Raw genomic sequence first — 18,259 nt, 5'->3', positions numbered from 1 at the left:
GGGGGGGACGACTTGTGGATTTTTTCAGAAAGGAATAGAAGTGCTTTATCTTTTGTGGTATTAAAGAACTTTTAGCTATGGACTGGAATGCAAAACAGTTAATGGGTTCTCATAAGCCATTAAAAAAAAAAAAAAAAGGAAAGAAAACACAAACTTTCCTCTTCCTAACATTTCATACCATTTCATTTATGAATAGTAACTGAGTGAATAAATGGCTTGGCTGGCAGAGCAGAAATCCACTGGATATTGTCCACAGAGGTGACACAGGGGTCAAAAAACTTTTTTTTATATTATTATTTTACCCTTGTGAAGCCCTTATTTAAGCACATGGTTCTTTTTTTGTGGTTTCTCATTTCAACCCAAACTCTGTGGAAAGCACAATCCCAGCTGAAGTACCAAGGTGACTAAGCATTCCCAGTTTTTAAGCAGTATTACAACATTCAAACCTTCTTAATATGGGCAGTTCAGGTAAGTCAAGCTTAAGAAAACTCAGCCTTTCATAATTAATGTCTGCAGAGTAGGAAGGGAAGAAAGAGAGTCTACATGTACACTGGGGCACGGATGATAATACAAACAGGCCAGGAATTGCCAGCAGGAACTCCAAGGTGAGGAGCCACAATTACCTGTCTGAGCACACAGCACCCAGCCACCCTCCAAGAACACAACTATCTGCAGCTCCACTTCACCTATGATGGGGTGGACTCAGCACATATGAAACAGCCAAAATTCAGCCACACATCCACCCACACGCTTCCACGCTGGTTTTGGCAGCTGCACAAGGAAACCCCACAAACCCAGCGCTTTCGCCCCCATACAACACAAGCTTCCCTTTACATTGCACCAGACATAAAAACCAAACAGGGAAAATCACCCCGGACAGGGAGTCCACACACCCAGCTGGCTTCTCCCTGTGCCTTTACACACCATCATGTCATTGAGGCTCTAAACTTTTTGGGTTCAAAGTCAAGAGTGATCTCCTGCTCCAAAGTCAGTGCTGTATCTCACACTGACATGAGCACAAGGCTTTTGCCCACTGCCTCCAAATGCCAGAAAGTTGCACTTTTTTTTTTCTGCCCTGTAAATACAAAATTATAATAAAGAAATAATAATGAATATATGCCTGGCTCCGGATTTATAAGGCAATTCCTGTGTCTTGGGTGACTACTTCTTGGAAGTAACCTTAATAAAATACCAGAAACTCAGCTAATTTTCTGACTGAGCATACCAAATAGTAAGTGTCTCATAAATATTGTATTTTTAATTTCTTTAAAGGCTTTTATCTCAAAGGTGGGTTTGCTCGAACATTCTAGCTTTCATTATGCCATTTAAAAGAAACACCCTTCCCTCTCCAGTTTCACAGAAATACTGCATGCTCAGACACACAAAATAATCTGGGTCCTTTAAAGCTAATTGTAGTTACATAGTTCAGCTAAATAATTAACCAATTCCAAGCTGCTGCACAAAGGAAACAAGCAATACAGCTCCACACAGCTTGAAAATTAAAACATCAATGGGTTTGGATACCAGTATTTTCAAGTTAGCAAAATATGCCAGCAGTTATAAAAATGTTACACTTCAATAATATTTATAGGCTTCATATACACTTCATATCCATAGGCTAAAAAACAAGCTTAACACATTTCACAAGCAAATGGCTTTTTTTTTATACTTTCTGGTAATTTGTAAGCTATTGGTACATAAACAATTCCATGATTTCTAGGTCCCCCCTTCCTGGTTAGAAATGATTCCACAAGAATAGCTCATGCACAGCCAGGATTCCAGTACCTTCAACCCAGCATGCTGCTGGGATGAGAAGGGAACATTCAGATAGCACCAGGGCTGTCAATACATGTCACAGAAATGCAGCACAGACAAAATCTTACTTACTTTGGAGGCCCAGGGCTGTAAGCAGTTGGCGTAACATCGAACAAGAAAAGCCATTTCTTAGGCTGGGGAAAAAAGTTTCCTTTCTCAAATAAAAGCCACAGGGGGAAAAAATGAGAAAAATCCCTTCTGCTTTCTCTTTAAAAATCATAAAGCAGCAATGTACATATATGCAACTTCTCAGGCTTGGATTTCACACTGAATTCGATTACAGCTTCTACTAGATCTGAGGAGTTTTCAGTATTGCAGGGAGTTAGCAGCAGCAGCAGCAATTCCTATAAAAATGTTCCAGTTTTAACAAGCACATAAATTCAAATCAAAATGTTTCCTAGCTTCTCAAATACAAATATCCATACATTCCTCCAGGCAAGAGGCATGCACCCAAAAAGTGCTCCTAAAATTGAATTAATTCAGAAATGGATTAGAACTGCAGGTTAAAGCAACAATACATTAAAAAGCGAGGCATGAATTCTTCAAATTTCTTTTTTTTCTTCTAAAATGCATTTAACAAGTGGCTTATCTTCAGCTCCACTTTTCAGAAACTTCATATTCATATTGCAGATGAAATTTTGCAAAGGTTCTTCAGCATCTTAGGCGATCCAGGAATCCCACACCCTGGGATATTAAACTTTCTTCTTTATACTCGTGTCCATCATAACTGCAGAAATTGAATTTGCATCCAGACTGTAGCTCCAGGATATATGCTCTAACAGGTTTGCATTGTGGAATGCATTAAAAGCCTCTCCAATACAAACCCTTTTCTCTTTTGCACCCCCTCCTTCTTTTTTTTAATGCAGTTTACAACTCTGCAGTGTTGCTTAGTATTCTAATGCATCAGTCAGACAGCACGGCTAATCCACGCCTAGCTTTTCCAATTAAAACATTTCTGTAATGCCAAACAAAACAGGACGTCCATAGCTATAGCAAGGCTGACTGCTGGAGTCCTATTTCCTACTATCTTTGCTTGCTTCTCAGCAGCTCCCTCAGGAGAAGCTCCCATCGATTGGATGCTCCGCAGCAAGATGAAATATCTAATAAGGAGGAAAGAGAGTGGGAGGGGAACAGAGCTAAAAGGATGACATCACCTGTATAGAAAGCCTTTAGAAACTGCATTAGATCAATTGGCTACTGGATCTGCAGATGCAGCCAACAGAGCATCTTTACTGACCTAATATAAACACACATATCAGTACAACTGCTCAGCAAACACCCTGCTCCACATCAGCTTTTATATCATTTTATCACCTATTCATGGATGTGCTAGAACTCTGATTATTTTCCTTTTTCTAAATAATTTTTTTAAATTAATCACACGTATCTACTAACACTTGCAGCAGCATTTAGGTGGATTCTTCTTCATCTCTGCATTCAAATTTAGAAATAAGTAAAATAAATATCTGCAGCCATTCACATGCACACAGATACACACAGACCAGCTCACAATAAAAAAATTTTTGCTTTTATATATGTGTCACACTAGAAGCTCAACACTTTTATCTCATCCTACACAATACACAGATTTTATCCAGAATGAAATGTAAATTTATTATTGAAAAGTGATGTTTATAACCCTCATAATTTTAATGGTTTTGAAACCATTTTTTAAAAGTTTTGGTGGGTGGGGTTTCTTTCCCCGCTAAATCAAGACCAATTCTGTTTCTAACCCAAATTGCCTTAATTCTGCAGTAGTCAATTTAGTTCTATAATCTCTTTTTGCAACTAAAAACTGATATACTTGAAAGGAGCTTAGAGTCTTGGATGGCAGCCCAGTATGCTGGAGAGCTGCTCCAAAGAAGGATGTCTGAGATCCCACACCTTTGAGCCGGGTCTGCTGCGATGCTTTTTGGTTCCTAGAAGGCAAATGACTTCTGCTACTGCGCAAGGGAGGAAAGGAGGGAGGAGACAGGCAGGGGGACAGAGGGTGCTGGTTATGTTAAAGCCATTATTTTGGTCTCTGGATAATTTACTTCATCTGCAAGAAGGGGCACTCACTGCTGCCGTCTTCCTCTTTTTGGAAAGAATTTTTGTTGCCGCATCAGACTCAAAGGTAGTTCTCCAAAGCAAAACTATCCCATGATGGCTGTACCTCCTGTGTGCAAATGGAGCTGCCAAGGGGAGCCTGCTGGTAGTGAGGGCCAAAAACGCCTTTTCTGTCTTGTTTGCTTGCTTATCTTTGAATATTGAATCAGGCAGTTTGAGCAATCCACAGAAAGCTCCTTTTCATCTGCTGTGCCAAGGGACATGTGGAAGGAGATTCTCACATTTCTGAAGCCAAGTTGTACCAACAGGACACCACTCTCCACCTCACACCAATAGCTCCTCAGCAGTCATCCAGGAGCTGAATTCTTCCCAGTATATAATCCAAATTATCACAGAAACAAAATATCTGGAGTAGAAAGAGACCCACAAGGATCATCAATTGAGTCCAACACTTAGGATGGGAGTTGCACCTTAACCAAGAAAGACCTTCCCCTAGTGCCTTCCAAAACTATATTAAAAGGAAAAAATTGGCATCAATGTCTGAATTTACTCAACCTCTTATCAAACAACAGAAATAATATATGCAACCAGGGTCCATAAATATTACTGGGTTTAATTTGTATTTAAACATAAAGGACAATCTGAACTTCAATCCTGCACTTGGAAAATTTGCAAACACAAAGTCTATTTGATTTTTAAAAGCTGAAAGCATTCTAACTACTTTAGATTTTTACAAAGCACTACACACCTACACAAATAGCTGTTTCTTTTACTGCTTCTTTAATACTAAACAATAGGCTGGATATGTCAGCTTCATCTTACACACTACTAAATTGCATCTTTTCTAATAATGCATAAAACTGTATTTAGAAGCATCTTAAACGTCTAATGCTACAGTAATAAATCCTCAGCAGCAATGAACACCCAAATCCTTTTATGCGGTGTTACTTGCATTATGGTTAGCGCAATCAATCACAATTTGTATCAAGAAGAAAAGAACCCATGCAGCTGAAGAAACCCTCTCCCTGCCTGCCTGCCCCCGATAGCTCTCTGGGCAGATCTCCACCTCCCAGTTTCACCCCACTGCATTGTGCAGCAAACCCGATCCAGCATGGATTTTGGTGCGGATGCCATATTTTACAACTACTGTAAACACCAGCTCAATAATGGGAATGAAATTCTATTTCCTCCTAGTTTTGCCTTTAAGTGCAGATGACATCATCCCTGTGGCCGTGCCGCCAATGAGCGCAGTGGCAGCGGGGGTCCCGGGGGGCTGCAGCCCACGCTACACAGACCTGCCCACCAGCCCCGGGTGGGGGGAAAACCTGACCTACTTCCACACCCCAGCTTTTGGGGCATCCCCCCACTCCTTTCTGCTTTCATTTATTTATTTATTTATTTTAACACATGCCTCTCTGCAGTCCCAGCTCCCTGCAGCACAGGGCTGTAAGTTTTTTATAAACTGCCTGTTTAATGACAAATCTCAAAACTAGAGCAGCTCTGAGGTGAAAAAAAAAAATCTGATACAAAGGCTTGGTAGTGATCACAATCAAAATACTTGAGAAGAGCTGCAGCATTGAGCAGAATCACAAACAGAAAATTACCAGTCACATTTTAAGCCAGAATCCAAGTTTTCAGAAGATCTTAAGGAAAAAACAGTCTACAATCTCTGTATTAAAGGGAGTCTTTGTTCCTTAACATTGATTTATTTCCATGCTGAAATATCACTCCATAGATTTCTCTGCATCATTCTCTTTATCGTCCCATAATGCTACCTGAATCCTCCAGACTTAAACAAATCTGCACATTGTAATTGTCTAATGAGAGTAAGTCACTGAAAGATGGGATGTTTTTAAAAGGACAGTAAAGCTTTTCATAATTTAAATGCACATTCAGTTAGGCAGGATTAGAGTCTTCCCTTATTTAAGGACACCATAATGCAAGCCCTGCACAGGCGGGAAGCACTGGCAGCTGCTGGCAGAAGGTACCCCACAAGCAGCACGACTTTTTCCTGATCAATCAGAGGAAGAAAAGCCCATTGTGCCGTTCCAGCAGGGAGGATGGTGATGGTCTCAAAGCCGTCATGGCCCTGGCTGATGAAGCAGGAGCTGCCAGCGTGCCGGTGAGCCAAGGGGCCTGGGGCTGCGAGCTGGGCTTAAGGACTTCTGTCCTTTTGTCCTCAGAACCAGGCGGCCGCTGGCACACTGTCCCTGCCACACTGTTCCCCGCAGTGCTCAGACATGAACAGGCACTTTCACTTGCCCCCCCATTTCTAGTGCAGCAGCTCTGGTTGCATCCTGACTCCAAGCCCATGGTGGGGGCTGGGGAAGGCAACCACTGCTCAAAAGGCGATCTGTCATTGCACACACTCAGGCAAAGATGTTTCAGGCTAAAATAATTCATTTTAATACAGTTTTCCAAGTGGGAATTGCTAAACATAGCAGCAAAATGCAGAAATATTTTAGCACTAAGACCACCTGCATCAAGAGACTATTTCCATAGATTTGAGTACTTTAAATCTTTTTGGACAGGCAGGTAATGGGGAGAGAGGGGTGCAGAAGGCAGAGCCAGCTGCAGACCCTGCCATGCTGGCACAGCTCGTTGGATTCAGTGTCACTGCCAGGATGCTCCTGGGTCTTCCCCAACTCTGAACTTAAACACCAAAACTAACTCATTGTATTGTTGTGACATGGTCAGCCCCTCATTAGGGCTTCTCAGGAAAAAAAGGAAAAAACATACAACCTCCACCCTGTTCCTGACTCTTTAGGAAGGGGAGGCAGGGAAAGCAGCACCACAAGCTCCTGTTTCCCTTCAGGGTGACATTCTGTGGTGCCATCACGTCCCTACACACATCGCTTTCCACAGCACTTACTAAAAGGCTGTAGAAAAATCCTACCCAAAGACCTGTAAGGGAGAGCAGGGGGAGAAGGGGAGAGGGAGGGCAGAGACTGTCATCATCTCTGAAGTGATGTAAGCTTCTAAATATAGCACCAGCAACACAGGAGGAACAATAAAAAGGCACCATGGATTTAATTTCTCCACTGCTTTCACACTACCCCAACCATCTTTTTTCAGCTGCTATGTTAAGCAAGGAAAGGTCATCTTCTATTTGCAATGATTCAGATTTATACGGTTTATAATACGTTTATAAATTACAGCTCTCTCCTGCAGCTCTGTCTCGCGCACACGCTCTGCAGAGCCAGGCAGAGCATGATTCGCATCACAAACAGCGATGACGGCAGTGGGGGGGAAGGGGAAGCCCCCTTTGCTATGGACTCAAACAAATAAAGTTCCTTTCTACCGTTTGAACTGAGATGATTCATACCACTCTCCTCCCTTCCTTCCTGATATCTCATTTCAGCAAGGGATGGGGAAGTCTGGAAAGGTCTGCAACCCAAAAATCCCTGGTGATGAAAAGGTGTGGATACCAACCCCAAAAAGGTCAGTCTGGGGGACTGAATCCACTCAGAGACACAGAAAGGACAAAACAGCTAATATCCGGCAGCAAAATTTCCCAAACACGTTTAGGATTTTGATCCCTAAACATAACCTCAGTCTAGTCTCAAATCTGACATCACCTCCCAAACTTAACATGGACCTGGCTGTGATTTCCTCAGCTGACAGTGACCTGGGAATTCAGGTGGAGTCTCCCATTTGCAAAGCCCATGAAGGTATATATATTTTTCTTATTCGGCAAAAGTTGATATAAAAACCAATACAAAATACTACATTTTCTTCCCTCAGTTATTTAAAATGGTATCTCAGGTTTAACCAAGTAGACTAAGACAATTTAGAACATAAGGTACCACCACATCTCTCACAAGAAGAAGGCTTCTGATTAAATGACCCTGAGAATAACATGTTAAGTCCACAGATGAGGTTAAAAAAAACAAAAAAATCATTAAAATGCCACTTCCAATATTTTTGTCTTTTTGCTTGAGGATTAACACCGAACTGGAAGACTGCAAGTGGGAAGAGGGGAGGGATCTGACTCCTCCTACCAAAATTTCTCTCCTAAGCAAGGGTAATTTTGAACAGTCCACTCTCATTTATTATTGGTCAGTGCACCCAGTTTGAAGAGCGTATGTGAAGGAGTCTACCCTGTGTCTGGAAGGAGTCCTACCCTGACAGACTTGCCTGTGCTCAGGCACAACTTCATGCAAACAGCTTGGCTGCCCCTGGACCCAGGCTGGGACCAGCCAGGCTCAGCACAACCTGAGTTCTGTAACAGAATGAACAGAGAATAAGGTGGAGGGTACCAGGCACTCAGGGTCTGCAGACCCTGAGATCTGGATCCCCAGACCAGCCATGCTGGGGAAACACAGCACAGACCCTACAGCAGCTCCACAAGGCTCCTGTCATCAGATGGAGCATCACAGTACAGTGATTTCTAAACTTTCACATTTTCCAACCTTTCACAAAATCCAACCCTTATCACCTTTAAAAATGGAAGGCTGAGTATGTTCAGATAAAGTCTTCCCCAGAGTCATTTGGGATCCTCCATCCACTGAGGGCAAAAACAGCAGGAAAACCCCAGCTATTCTCACCCAATCTGAGAAAATGATCAAACAGATAGAGCAAGGGGTGAGCCAGATGCCATGCCTGCACTCCAAGTTGACAAACCACAACTGCTAACCAAACTTCAAAGGAAACAAAATCAAAATCATAAAGACAATATAAGTATTGTGGCTACTTTACCTCCAACTAGAAGCTTCATTACATAAGAACAAAACTCATTAATACTCAGCAACAAAAAGCAAGTCTGACTTGCAAGAACACGGTAAGGAACAATGACAAATTAAAATATAATGACGGTTCCAACTAGTCAAGTATTTTATCTGTCAGATATATCACTATTAAGAAAGATGCCACATACCAAATATGAAACTACAAATGCCATTAAATAGTAATCAGTTCTATGCCAAAAAGAAGGATACTTTTCTAGCTATTCTCTCGTACAGGCAGTGGTTTTCATGCCAAGTTTTTCCAAGGAAAACAGAGCATCCAAATGCTTATAATTATGCACTGACATTTTCTGATTGTGATTTTTATTTAAAATTGCTTGGGATATTCTCCATCTCTAAACTGGTCCATGAGGCTAACGAAGAACATGACTGAGTTGATGTGAATTTCCATATTTTAAATCAGAAATCCATTTTACCTTGAACACAAAGTTGAAGACAACACCATCACAGCCCTTTAAAGAAATCCTTCAGCACTATGTGACACTCAACCCAACAACTCCCAACTTACAACCTTACAAGGCTAATATACAAAATAACCCTTCAGATGACTACTTTTCTCTAAGGCAGGAGAAACCTAAACCTAAGTGAAAGGTTGAGTTGGCTACAAATGAGACTACAACCAGGCTGTTACACTTGAGTAGAGCATATTGGACAGAAGCAGCCCAGATGGAAGACAGGAAATAAAAAACAGGATCTACACATGCTACCATCTCCCTGCACACAGGGAGACCAGCTTGCTGGCTACTACCCTGTCAGATTCCTACAAGAAACCACCCAATATGTCATTCCAAGAGACTGAAACAATAATGTTGAAAACAAGGATCTGAAAAAGAACTGCAACTCATACACAGAAGATTTTTAAGTCCCCAAAAAGAACAAAACATCTCTCTGGTGCAGAGCATCTTTAACCATCAACTCCTGAGTGACACAACGCAGTTATGAGCAGTGGGCACAACCCTCACACATGATTCTCCATCAGGTCTGCATTAAGAGGTTGCTTATAAAGAATTAATGACCTTGGCACTGCCACCCAAACCCTTATGGTCTATCAAAACAGAGATTAACTGTCTGAACATGCTACATAAAAGATTTTCTCAGGCATTTTCCAAGGAACCGAGTTAATATCTACCATGGTGTAAATTTGTCTATGTGGTAAAAGCAGAAAGAAAGAGATAACTGGTTTTTGTGTGGAGAGCACAGTAGTGACTGAATTTTTACTTCCTGTGGCAGTAATTTGCAAAATATTTAGAAGTTTTGAAAGGTTTTTCTGCCACAAGAGTACATCCCTCCCGCAGTACTGTCAGCGCCAGCTGAGGTCAAGGTTTAAGCAACTCTCCAGATTGATCCCAGTCAACAGAGCAGGATGGTTTTCCTGCAAAGGACAGACTGTGCTCAGGATCTGCTTCCAAACAGTTCCAGGCCTCCTGGTGGAAGTGCTCTGTGTGTGTTTGGACTGCAAGTAGGAAATCAGTGCAAAAATATCCACAAATTTTTACTGACTTATGACAAGCAAGTGCAGTTCTGCTGCTCTGCTGAGCAAGGGGAGGGCAACACACAAACACACCTGCTGTGGGAGGACCCTGGGGTCAGCAGGCCCATCATCACCCCAACACCTGGGGAGGAAGCAGATGCACAACTGACTGCTCAACCTACTCGAGATGGAGAAAGGCTCAAAAAAAAGTCTTCAAGGCAAGAATCATAGAACAGGTTGTGAGGGACCTTAAAGTTCATCTCGTTCCAACCCTCCTGCCATGGGCAGCGACACCTTCCACTAGACCAGGTTGCTCCAAGCCTTGTTCAACCTGGCCTTGAAGAGCAGAGAAGACAGGTCCTATTACCAGCCTCAGAGCATAGCTCTCCCTAACAGCAACTCAGTATCTTGTTCCAGAACCAAAGCCACAGCCTGGCAGGGCAGGACAATGTCTGTCCATCTCTCCTGCAGCAGACAGATGCCACATCCCAACACTGTGGCATCACCCCCCACCACAGGCTCTCCCCAGGGCTACAAGAAGGACTGTAAACTACTGCCAGCAGCCAGATTTCAGTAAGTACAGGTGCTTGCTTAAAATAAACCCTCCCTAGTTTCAGTCTGATATAGTTTCATTTGTGCATCGCTCTTAACTGCTGTTACATAGCAGCACATGTCACCTCCAAACTGTGGTGATTCCTGTAAATCACAGTTTATATATATCCTGCTTGTCAAGTCCGTAAAATCTTTAGGGAAACTCCTGAATATAAGGTCTGAAAAACAACCACTTTCATTATGGATAAATTGAGGTTGACATGTAGCATTATGTTGTTAGTTTAAAAAAAAAAAAAAAATTAATCTGAAAACCACAGATTTTAACCAAAGGGCAGTATTTTCATTAAATATTTTCTTACTTTGTGCACAGCCTATTCAAGTCATTACTCGCTTGAAACTGCAAATGCTCGTTAATTGGATTGGGAAACACCAGTGGTCTATGGAAATTCCTAGGAAGATTTTTAATGCACAGCACACCTTGAGGATCGGTGTTTTGCTAATGACCACCATAACCAGCGGCAGACTTTCAAGGAGCCCTTGAAAGTAACACTGTTGACAAAACGAGCAGACAAAATCAGTATGTAAAATAAAATATGAGCGAACATGCATTTGGCAATTTTCCCCTTGCTTACAAAAGCAGAGGGAAGTGCCCAAGGACAGCTCGGCAGACCAGGGTGAGTTCAAGATGCCAAGCACAGGTTCCCATGCTGGATGCCAGGGGGACCCTGCCAGAGGTTGCTTCCAGCTCCACCAGTGAAGCAGCAGAATCATACAATCACAGAATCGTTAAGCCTGGAGAAGACCTCCAAGATCAGGAAGTTCCACCATCAATCCAGCACCACCAGCATGTTCACCACTAAACCATGTCCTCAGTGCCATATCCACAGATATTTTTTTAACACTTCCAGAGATGGTGATTCCACCACTGCCCTGGGCAGCCTATTTCAATGCCTTACAACCCGTTCTAAGAAGAAATTTTTCCTAATAGCCAACCTAAACATTCCCTGCCTCAACCTGACACTGTTTCCTCCCATCGCTTGTTACCTGGGAGAACAGATCAACCTTCATGTCATTCCAGCCTCCTGTCAGGGAGCTGTAGAGCGTGATAAGGTCCTTTCTGAGCCTCCTTTGCTCCAGGCTGAGCCCTGACAGCTCCACTGGCCACTCCTCATCAGACTCATGCTGCAGACCATTCCCCAGCTGTCTGGCCTGGGAAGCAGATACCTCTACACCATTTGTTAGTGGAGCTGCTTAATCACTACCTGATTCACAGCCTCTTCCCCCACCCCCACAGCCCAGCCTAACAGTAATTTTCCTTTCCAGAAAGCCAGGGGGTCCATCCACGTACATCTCCTCTCCTCCACCAGACAGTGCCGGATGCTGCATCCACACCCACACACCCTTTGTGTGCAGCCCACGACAAACCAAACCCACAGGGGCCCACACAGGAAGTGAACATGCTCTAGACGCGGCTTCTTTTGATCACAGAAGTAAGAAACACATATAAAAATGCAGGAGAGTTCAGCAGAGCTGCAAACAGGGACAGCATACGTGGGCTTTTCCAGGGTCCTGTCCCACACAGGGTGCCTGGCTAACGGAGGCTCTGGCATATGCTGTGGAACCTGAGCACATGCCTGCTCCTGAGCACCTGAGAGCTGGGATCCCACCTAGGCCATGCAAAATTATCAAGACACAGACTAGAGAAAATCCTCATGTTGTTAAAAAACAGCATCAGAAGAAGGAACCTGCATTATCTCTTTGTATCACGCAATACCTCCAGAGAGATAATGACAACATTAATTTCTGTATCCTGTAAGTGCACTGCAAGATCCGTGGATTTCAGCAAGACCTAAATTTTCTTTTGATTCATAGAATTCCCAGAATGGTTTGGGTTGGAAGGGACCTTAGAAAATAACCAGTCCCAAGCCTCTGCATTGGCAGGGACACCTTCCACTACCCCAGGTTGCTCCAAGCCCCACCAAACAAGGCCTTGAACACTTCCAGGGACGGGGCAGCCACAACCTCACTGGACAACCTGTGCCAGGGCCTCACCACTCTCACAGGGAAGAATTTCTTCCTATTAGCAATCTAAACCCACGCTTTCTGTCACCCTGAAGCCATCCTCCCTTGTCCTGTCACCACAGGCCCTCGTCCAAAGTTCCTCTCCAGCTCTCCTGGAGTCCCTTTAGGCAGGGGAAGGCGCTCCACGGTCTCTCCAGAGCCTTCCCTTCTCCAGGCTGAATAGCCCTAACTCTCTCAGCCTGTCATTAGTTAATAAAGTTAAAATTCTGTCAAATATTTTTTTAAAGTGTCAAAAAGAGGAAGTGTGGACATGAACACAACAAAAAGCAATGAGCTGCAAAGAGAACCGTCTTCCAGCTCAAGAACTAGTGATTTCAGCCACTCACAAGATCAGCCACAGCCTCATCAAAATGAATTGATATTCCAAAAAAAACAGAAGCCAGCAATGCTGTGTCCAGGTTTAACAAAAAGCAGCTGGAGACATGCCCTAAGTCAGTCTTACTTGGTTTCGATTATTGAAAGGTACCATTTCAGCAAATTTACCTGGTAGTTAAAAGTAGATTATAAAAGACCCACAGTGTTTTATAGCATTTAAAAAGAAAAGGATTGGTGATGGTAAAGCACCTAATGGGTTTGATCCAGTATATTGAAGTGTGACTTAATTCCCTCCAATTATGAGATCCCCCATGCTACCTCCAGCCTCTGACAGGATTACATTAAGTAATGATCAAAGAACAAGAAACTTGCCACTCAAGCAGTCTACAGTGACAGACTTCTCTGAAGATAAATGCTTCTACACAGCTCCAGGACAAATTTTACTTTATGCAAATATTAAGATACTGTCCATAAAATGCAGTATTATAATGAATCTTTTAAACCTCATCATCCTCTTACAGTAGTTTAAAAAAATTTCATCTCTGAGGAAGGGGATTACTACTAAAGTTTGGTACTAATTTCTTTATTCTGCTCTACAATAAACTAACAGGTGAAAAAATTCAGTATGTTGTCACAACTCCACAGAAACAGGCATTAGATCATACATGCACTATTTTTAGAGCTACAAATATTCTTCATCTGAAAAAAAAAAAAATCACAGAGACTTGTCAAAAATGTATGTGGGTAATAAATACACAGAATAACAGAATGGCTTGGGTTGGAAGGGATTTTAAGTATCATCTTGTTCCAATCCCCAAGGCAGGGAGGGACACCTTCCACTATCCCAGGTTGCTCCAAGCCCCATCCAACCTGGCCTTGAACACTTCCAGGGATGGGGAGTCCACCACCTCAAATTACTGACCACCAAAAGGAATTAGAAAAACGTTACTGAAATGAAAAAAAGATTTGAGTTTACAGGTTTGAGTCACGTGGGAATTTGGACTGAATTGTTAAATCCTGTTTGGATTTGAACAGTGCAAGAAATATAAATGCAAAACTTACTATCTCAGGGTTTATTTTTTAACTGTGAAGATAAATACTTAAACTGTTTACTTTCCTATTACTTGATCCAAGATCAAAACAGCAATTTAATTTTTATAAAGCACCAGAACTATAATTAAATTTTATTTTTTTCAAAGCATTATCATTCAAAAGTCACTTGCTGTTATTCTGGCTGCAGTTTTGCAAGTTCCTACTGTATGAGCACAGAAGTCTGGGATATAGTTTAACAGAGATGATCACAATTACTTCTTTCTTTTGTAAGTAAAAAAAATGGTTGTATTATTACTTCTTTTGTAATTATAAAACATGGTTTCATTATTGATTGGGTTGAGAATTAGACTAAGAATAGAAATGACTCACTATTTATCTCCATTGTGACACTGCCCTGCTGCAACGACCCCAGCTCCTGGCTGGACGTTTATCACCACCAAGATATGTAACCATGCTAAGAAATCAGATCTGAATCAAGAGCTAGCATTATTAACACCAATGGCACATTTCTTCTTAATCCATTCATTTTGAGCAAGAGCTTTTGCCAAATGTGTCCAGCCTCACTTTCTCTCCCACAGTCAGGACATTACTGTGGGTGGGGTGATGTGCAAGATGCAGCATTACTACGTGACAAAAATGGAAAAGGCCAGGCATGCCCTGATATAATTACAGGAATGCTCAGACCTGTCCCAGGCAGACTGACAGCCACACATACTCAGGCTGCCATCGTGGCCGTGGCCTCACACATGACCCACTGCAACAGAGCCACCTCCTCCAGCCCTTCACAGGCAGTAGTGCTATTGTGTAGCCTGAAAAAAATATTTGGTAAGTGTTTTGCCAAATACACAACTGCCCTCGGGATCTGGCTGGCCTGCTGTGCTGTAGAAGGTAAGAATCCCCAGCACCAGCAGAACCTCAACACATTGGTTGCACACCTTAGGTGCATTCTGGATGTGGAGGAGAGCCCAGCCTGCTCACCAATCCACCAGAGCAGTGCTGGCATCCACTGCACGGGGACTGCAAGAGCAGTCACATCACTGTGCACTTCGAAGATAGAAACAGAAACATAAACCTGTTCACCCTGAGGGAGAAGAAAGAACACTGCCAGCATGTGCTCACTGTATTTACTTGGAAAGAAAAAAAAAACACAAAACAAAAAGCAACTACAAATAGTTAATTCTGCAGACAACCAGTGCTCTCGTGAAATAACACTGCTCTATGAACCACAAAAATTTAGCAAAGGAATCTAAATGGTAACACCTTCACCAAAGAAACCAACCAGATGATCCATTTTTAACATTAGTTCATTCAAGGGAGGGCAGGGAGAGAAGAAATTTTAAATACCCACAATAATTTGAATGTCAACTATCCTGAAGATAAACAATTAAATTAAGAACTAGAACTCTTTTACTTAATTAAGAGGCATAAGAGAAAAGAAGAGCTTCAAGGATAGTAACAATAATTTAAAGTATTATTCAAAGTATATATATATTACAGCTTGGTTTTGTGGCCAATCAGGTATTTCTACAGAACAAGTTCCAGCACTAACAAGAAGTACTCCATGTGAGAAGTAGATGTTAGCTCATGTCACAATCCAATAGGTAATGTTTTACAAAACATGGATTAACCTTAATCATAAATATAATCCCAGTATATTTAATATGCAGAGATTTACATTCTAAGGAGTTAATGGAGATTGCATAGATAATTCCCTTAACAGCAAGCACAAGAAACCTTCTATTTAAGGAAATATTCCTAGCTGGGTTAAAAAAAATACTGAATTTCAGTACCTATAGGATCTGAGTTTTCTTTACAAAGCAGAAAACTACTTGCATATGAGAGACTAGGCACGTAAAAACTTAAATGGTGTCATACTGAGTATTCCAACATCAGCCACAGGAGATGGACTGGAGTCCATGCGGAAAGCTCCAAGCCCTCCCCAAGCATGCAGGACTCACAAAAGGTCCATCAGGCTGCATTCAGCATCTGTCACAGAGCACTCAGCAACAGGCTGGAGAGTGAAATACAACTCTGTGCTCATTCACTAGCATTATGCCAGACAGGAAATCTGCTGGAGAGTTTGTAAACACTTTTCCCACTCTGGCAGAAACCTTACTGCAAGTTCCTGTCAAATGGAATCGCCCTCCTCCTTATCCTGATCCCTCACCTGTAGCAGAGGGTTGGAACTAGATGATCTTTAAGGTCCCTTCCAACTCCAACATTGTATGATCCTACCCTTCTCTCATGGGCTACATGAAGGGTTACACCATGAAACCTGTTTTTCAAGATCACTGGGAACCAGTGTATGAGCAGGTTCATATAGGCATGGAACTAACCATACGTCAGATAGTACATACTTGACTAGTTTGTAATGGAATATGGAAAAATACAGGCACCAAAGTTTTCCTTACTTGTCGCACAGGCAGCTTGTTACCGTGTTTTGATTCCTTAGTCATCTGTTGAGTTACAGATTACTTTTTGCTACCTTAACTACTCCAAGTAGGACACTTTCCAATTCGGAGCTTACAGTCTACAAAGTAAGGATTGGTATTTCAATTCAAACTGCTGAAAACCCAGCATCTTGCAGATTTGGTAGCAGAGAGGTGGTTGTTTACTCCTTGCCACTTAGCACTCACTCATCCAAGAAAACACTTAGCGGTATTACAGGACTCTCCTTACATATTCCTAATTAATAGACATAAAAGCAGACTTAGGAATGTGCTGTTGATTTAAGTTTATACCATTTTCCAACAAACACCTCATATATACATATACATATTCACAAATCTGAGGAAGTCACCAGGTTTGCAACAAGCAGCTACAGGCTCAGGTGCTCTGTACTGTTGGTAACAATGAAATAAATCAACACAAAGAAAAATAAATCAACTTGAAGGAAAATCTTAATGAGGACATAATCTGTTGACTAATCACAGTCCTGTGTGTGTACCACACTGACTCCTTGCACCAATAACTGAGAGCCTCTGAGATCATTCACGAAGCCATGAAACTTGGTCTTTCTCAGAACAAAGATGCCAAGTCCCTTCTCATGCATCCCCCTCCAGGCAAGCTGCATAGGTAGCACCAGCATCAGCTGTTACTGGGATTCTCCTACTCTTAGCAATGAAACCTGAGAATTATTTATTATCTGTGTTCTTATTCACTGTCACAGACATCAAAGAGAGAGATACAGTCTGTCATACACAGATTGGAATTTAATTACTAATAAAGCTTTATGCGTACCCACCCAGACCGTGAGGGTCCAACATCTCATTTCTTCAATAATTAATTTTATGTCTTACTAATAAAATCCAACATGTGACAGTTCTAGAAATGAGATGGCAGAGGATGTTAAACTTCAAGGAGCATATTCTCTTCCTGTCACAGACAAATGCTGTGCAGGGCCTAAAAGCACCACTTGCGACCCAACTGCTACCAACATGCACAAAAACCAGCAGTTATATAAGTTATAAGCTCATATGTGACTGCACACATCAGAGATTTTGAAGTGTATCAACTGAGAGTGTATCTCTTTTGGGGAGATGAAAAGGAAGATGGGCAAAAGGGGGAGAAATTGGTTTTTTCTCTTCTGAGCATGAATACTATTCCAGGGTTGTACTTGAATGATAGTACTGGTTTTAACCTTTGATTTTCAAAGCAGATCAGATTATCCAGAACAATTACTTTCAATTAAATAATTTGTCTAGATCACATATATCCTGTTACCAAGCAGGAAGTTTGAAAAATAAGGGTGAAGAAAAACCTTCGCATAAGCTTTGCAGCCCTGAAACCACAGAGGTACGTGCCTTCACACAGAGCAGAGTTTATAGTCTCTGCTGCTATTTAAAACTAGCAGATGAGTTGTTAACTCTTCTTGATGCTTGAACTACCACTATACTATTTTTAAGCAAGTAAACACAACCAAGTACAAGACTGTTAATGCTGTACTGATCTGCACTTGTGATGAACTCAACTCTACACCATAGTTCAAATTTATTAAGGAAAAAACCAGAAACCCACCAATTCATACATCTTACCAAAAGAACTCCAGGTAAAACCAACAAAAAATGAAGAATGACCATTTCTCTGTCCAGTGATCATATTAAGATTTATTTATAGTGCTCAGCTGAAGATCCCTAAACCAAAAAAACCTCATCTTTTCCAACTACTACCTTCATTT

The 18,259-nt window shown here is 41.8% G+C and overlaps 1 protein-coding gene across 12 annotated transcripts in view; it reads right to left on the bottom strand.

The window, feature by feature from the left end:
• The window catches only part of RAPGEF6 (Rap guanine nucleotide exchange factor 6), a 123,757-nt gene that overhangs the window by 59,829 nt on the left and 45,669 nt on the right, over window positions 1–18,259 (bottom strand). Inside the window, exon 1 of one of the 12 annotated variants that reach the window (XM_017746899.1) lies at window positions 1,888–2,885. The exons of the other annotated variants lie outside the window; for them this stretch is intronic. Within the exon in view, the coding sequence (XP_017602388.1) occupies window positions 1,888–1,941 (54 nt within the window). The 5' untranslated portion in view covers window positions 1,942–2,885. Of the gene's footprint in view, window positions 1–1,887; window positions 2,886–18,259 lie in introns of those variants that run through there. 12 annotated transcript variants of the gene reach the window in all.

The sequence above is a fragment of the Corvus brachyrhynchos genome, unplaced genomic scaffold (genome assembly GCF_000691975.1).
Source record: "Corvus brachyrhynchos isolate BGI_N302 unplaced genomic scaffold, ASM69197v1 scaffold381, whole genome shotgun sequence".
Lineage (NCBI taxonomy): Eukaryota > Metazoa > Chordata > Aves > Passeriformes > Corvidae > Corvus > Corvus brachyrhynchos.
Note: the sequence above shows the minus strand (reverse complement) of the source record. Positions and strands in the feature narration are given on the sequence as shown.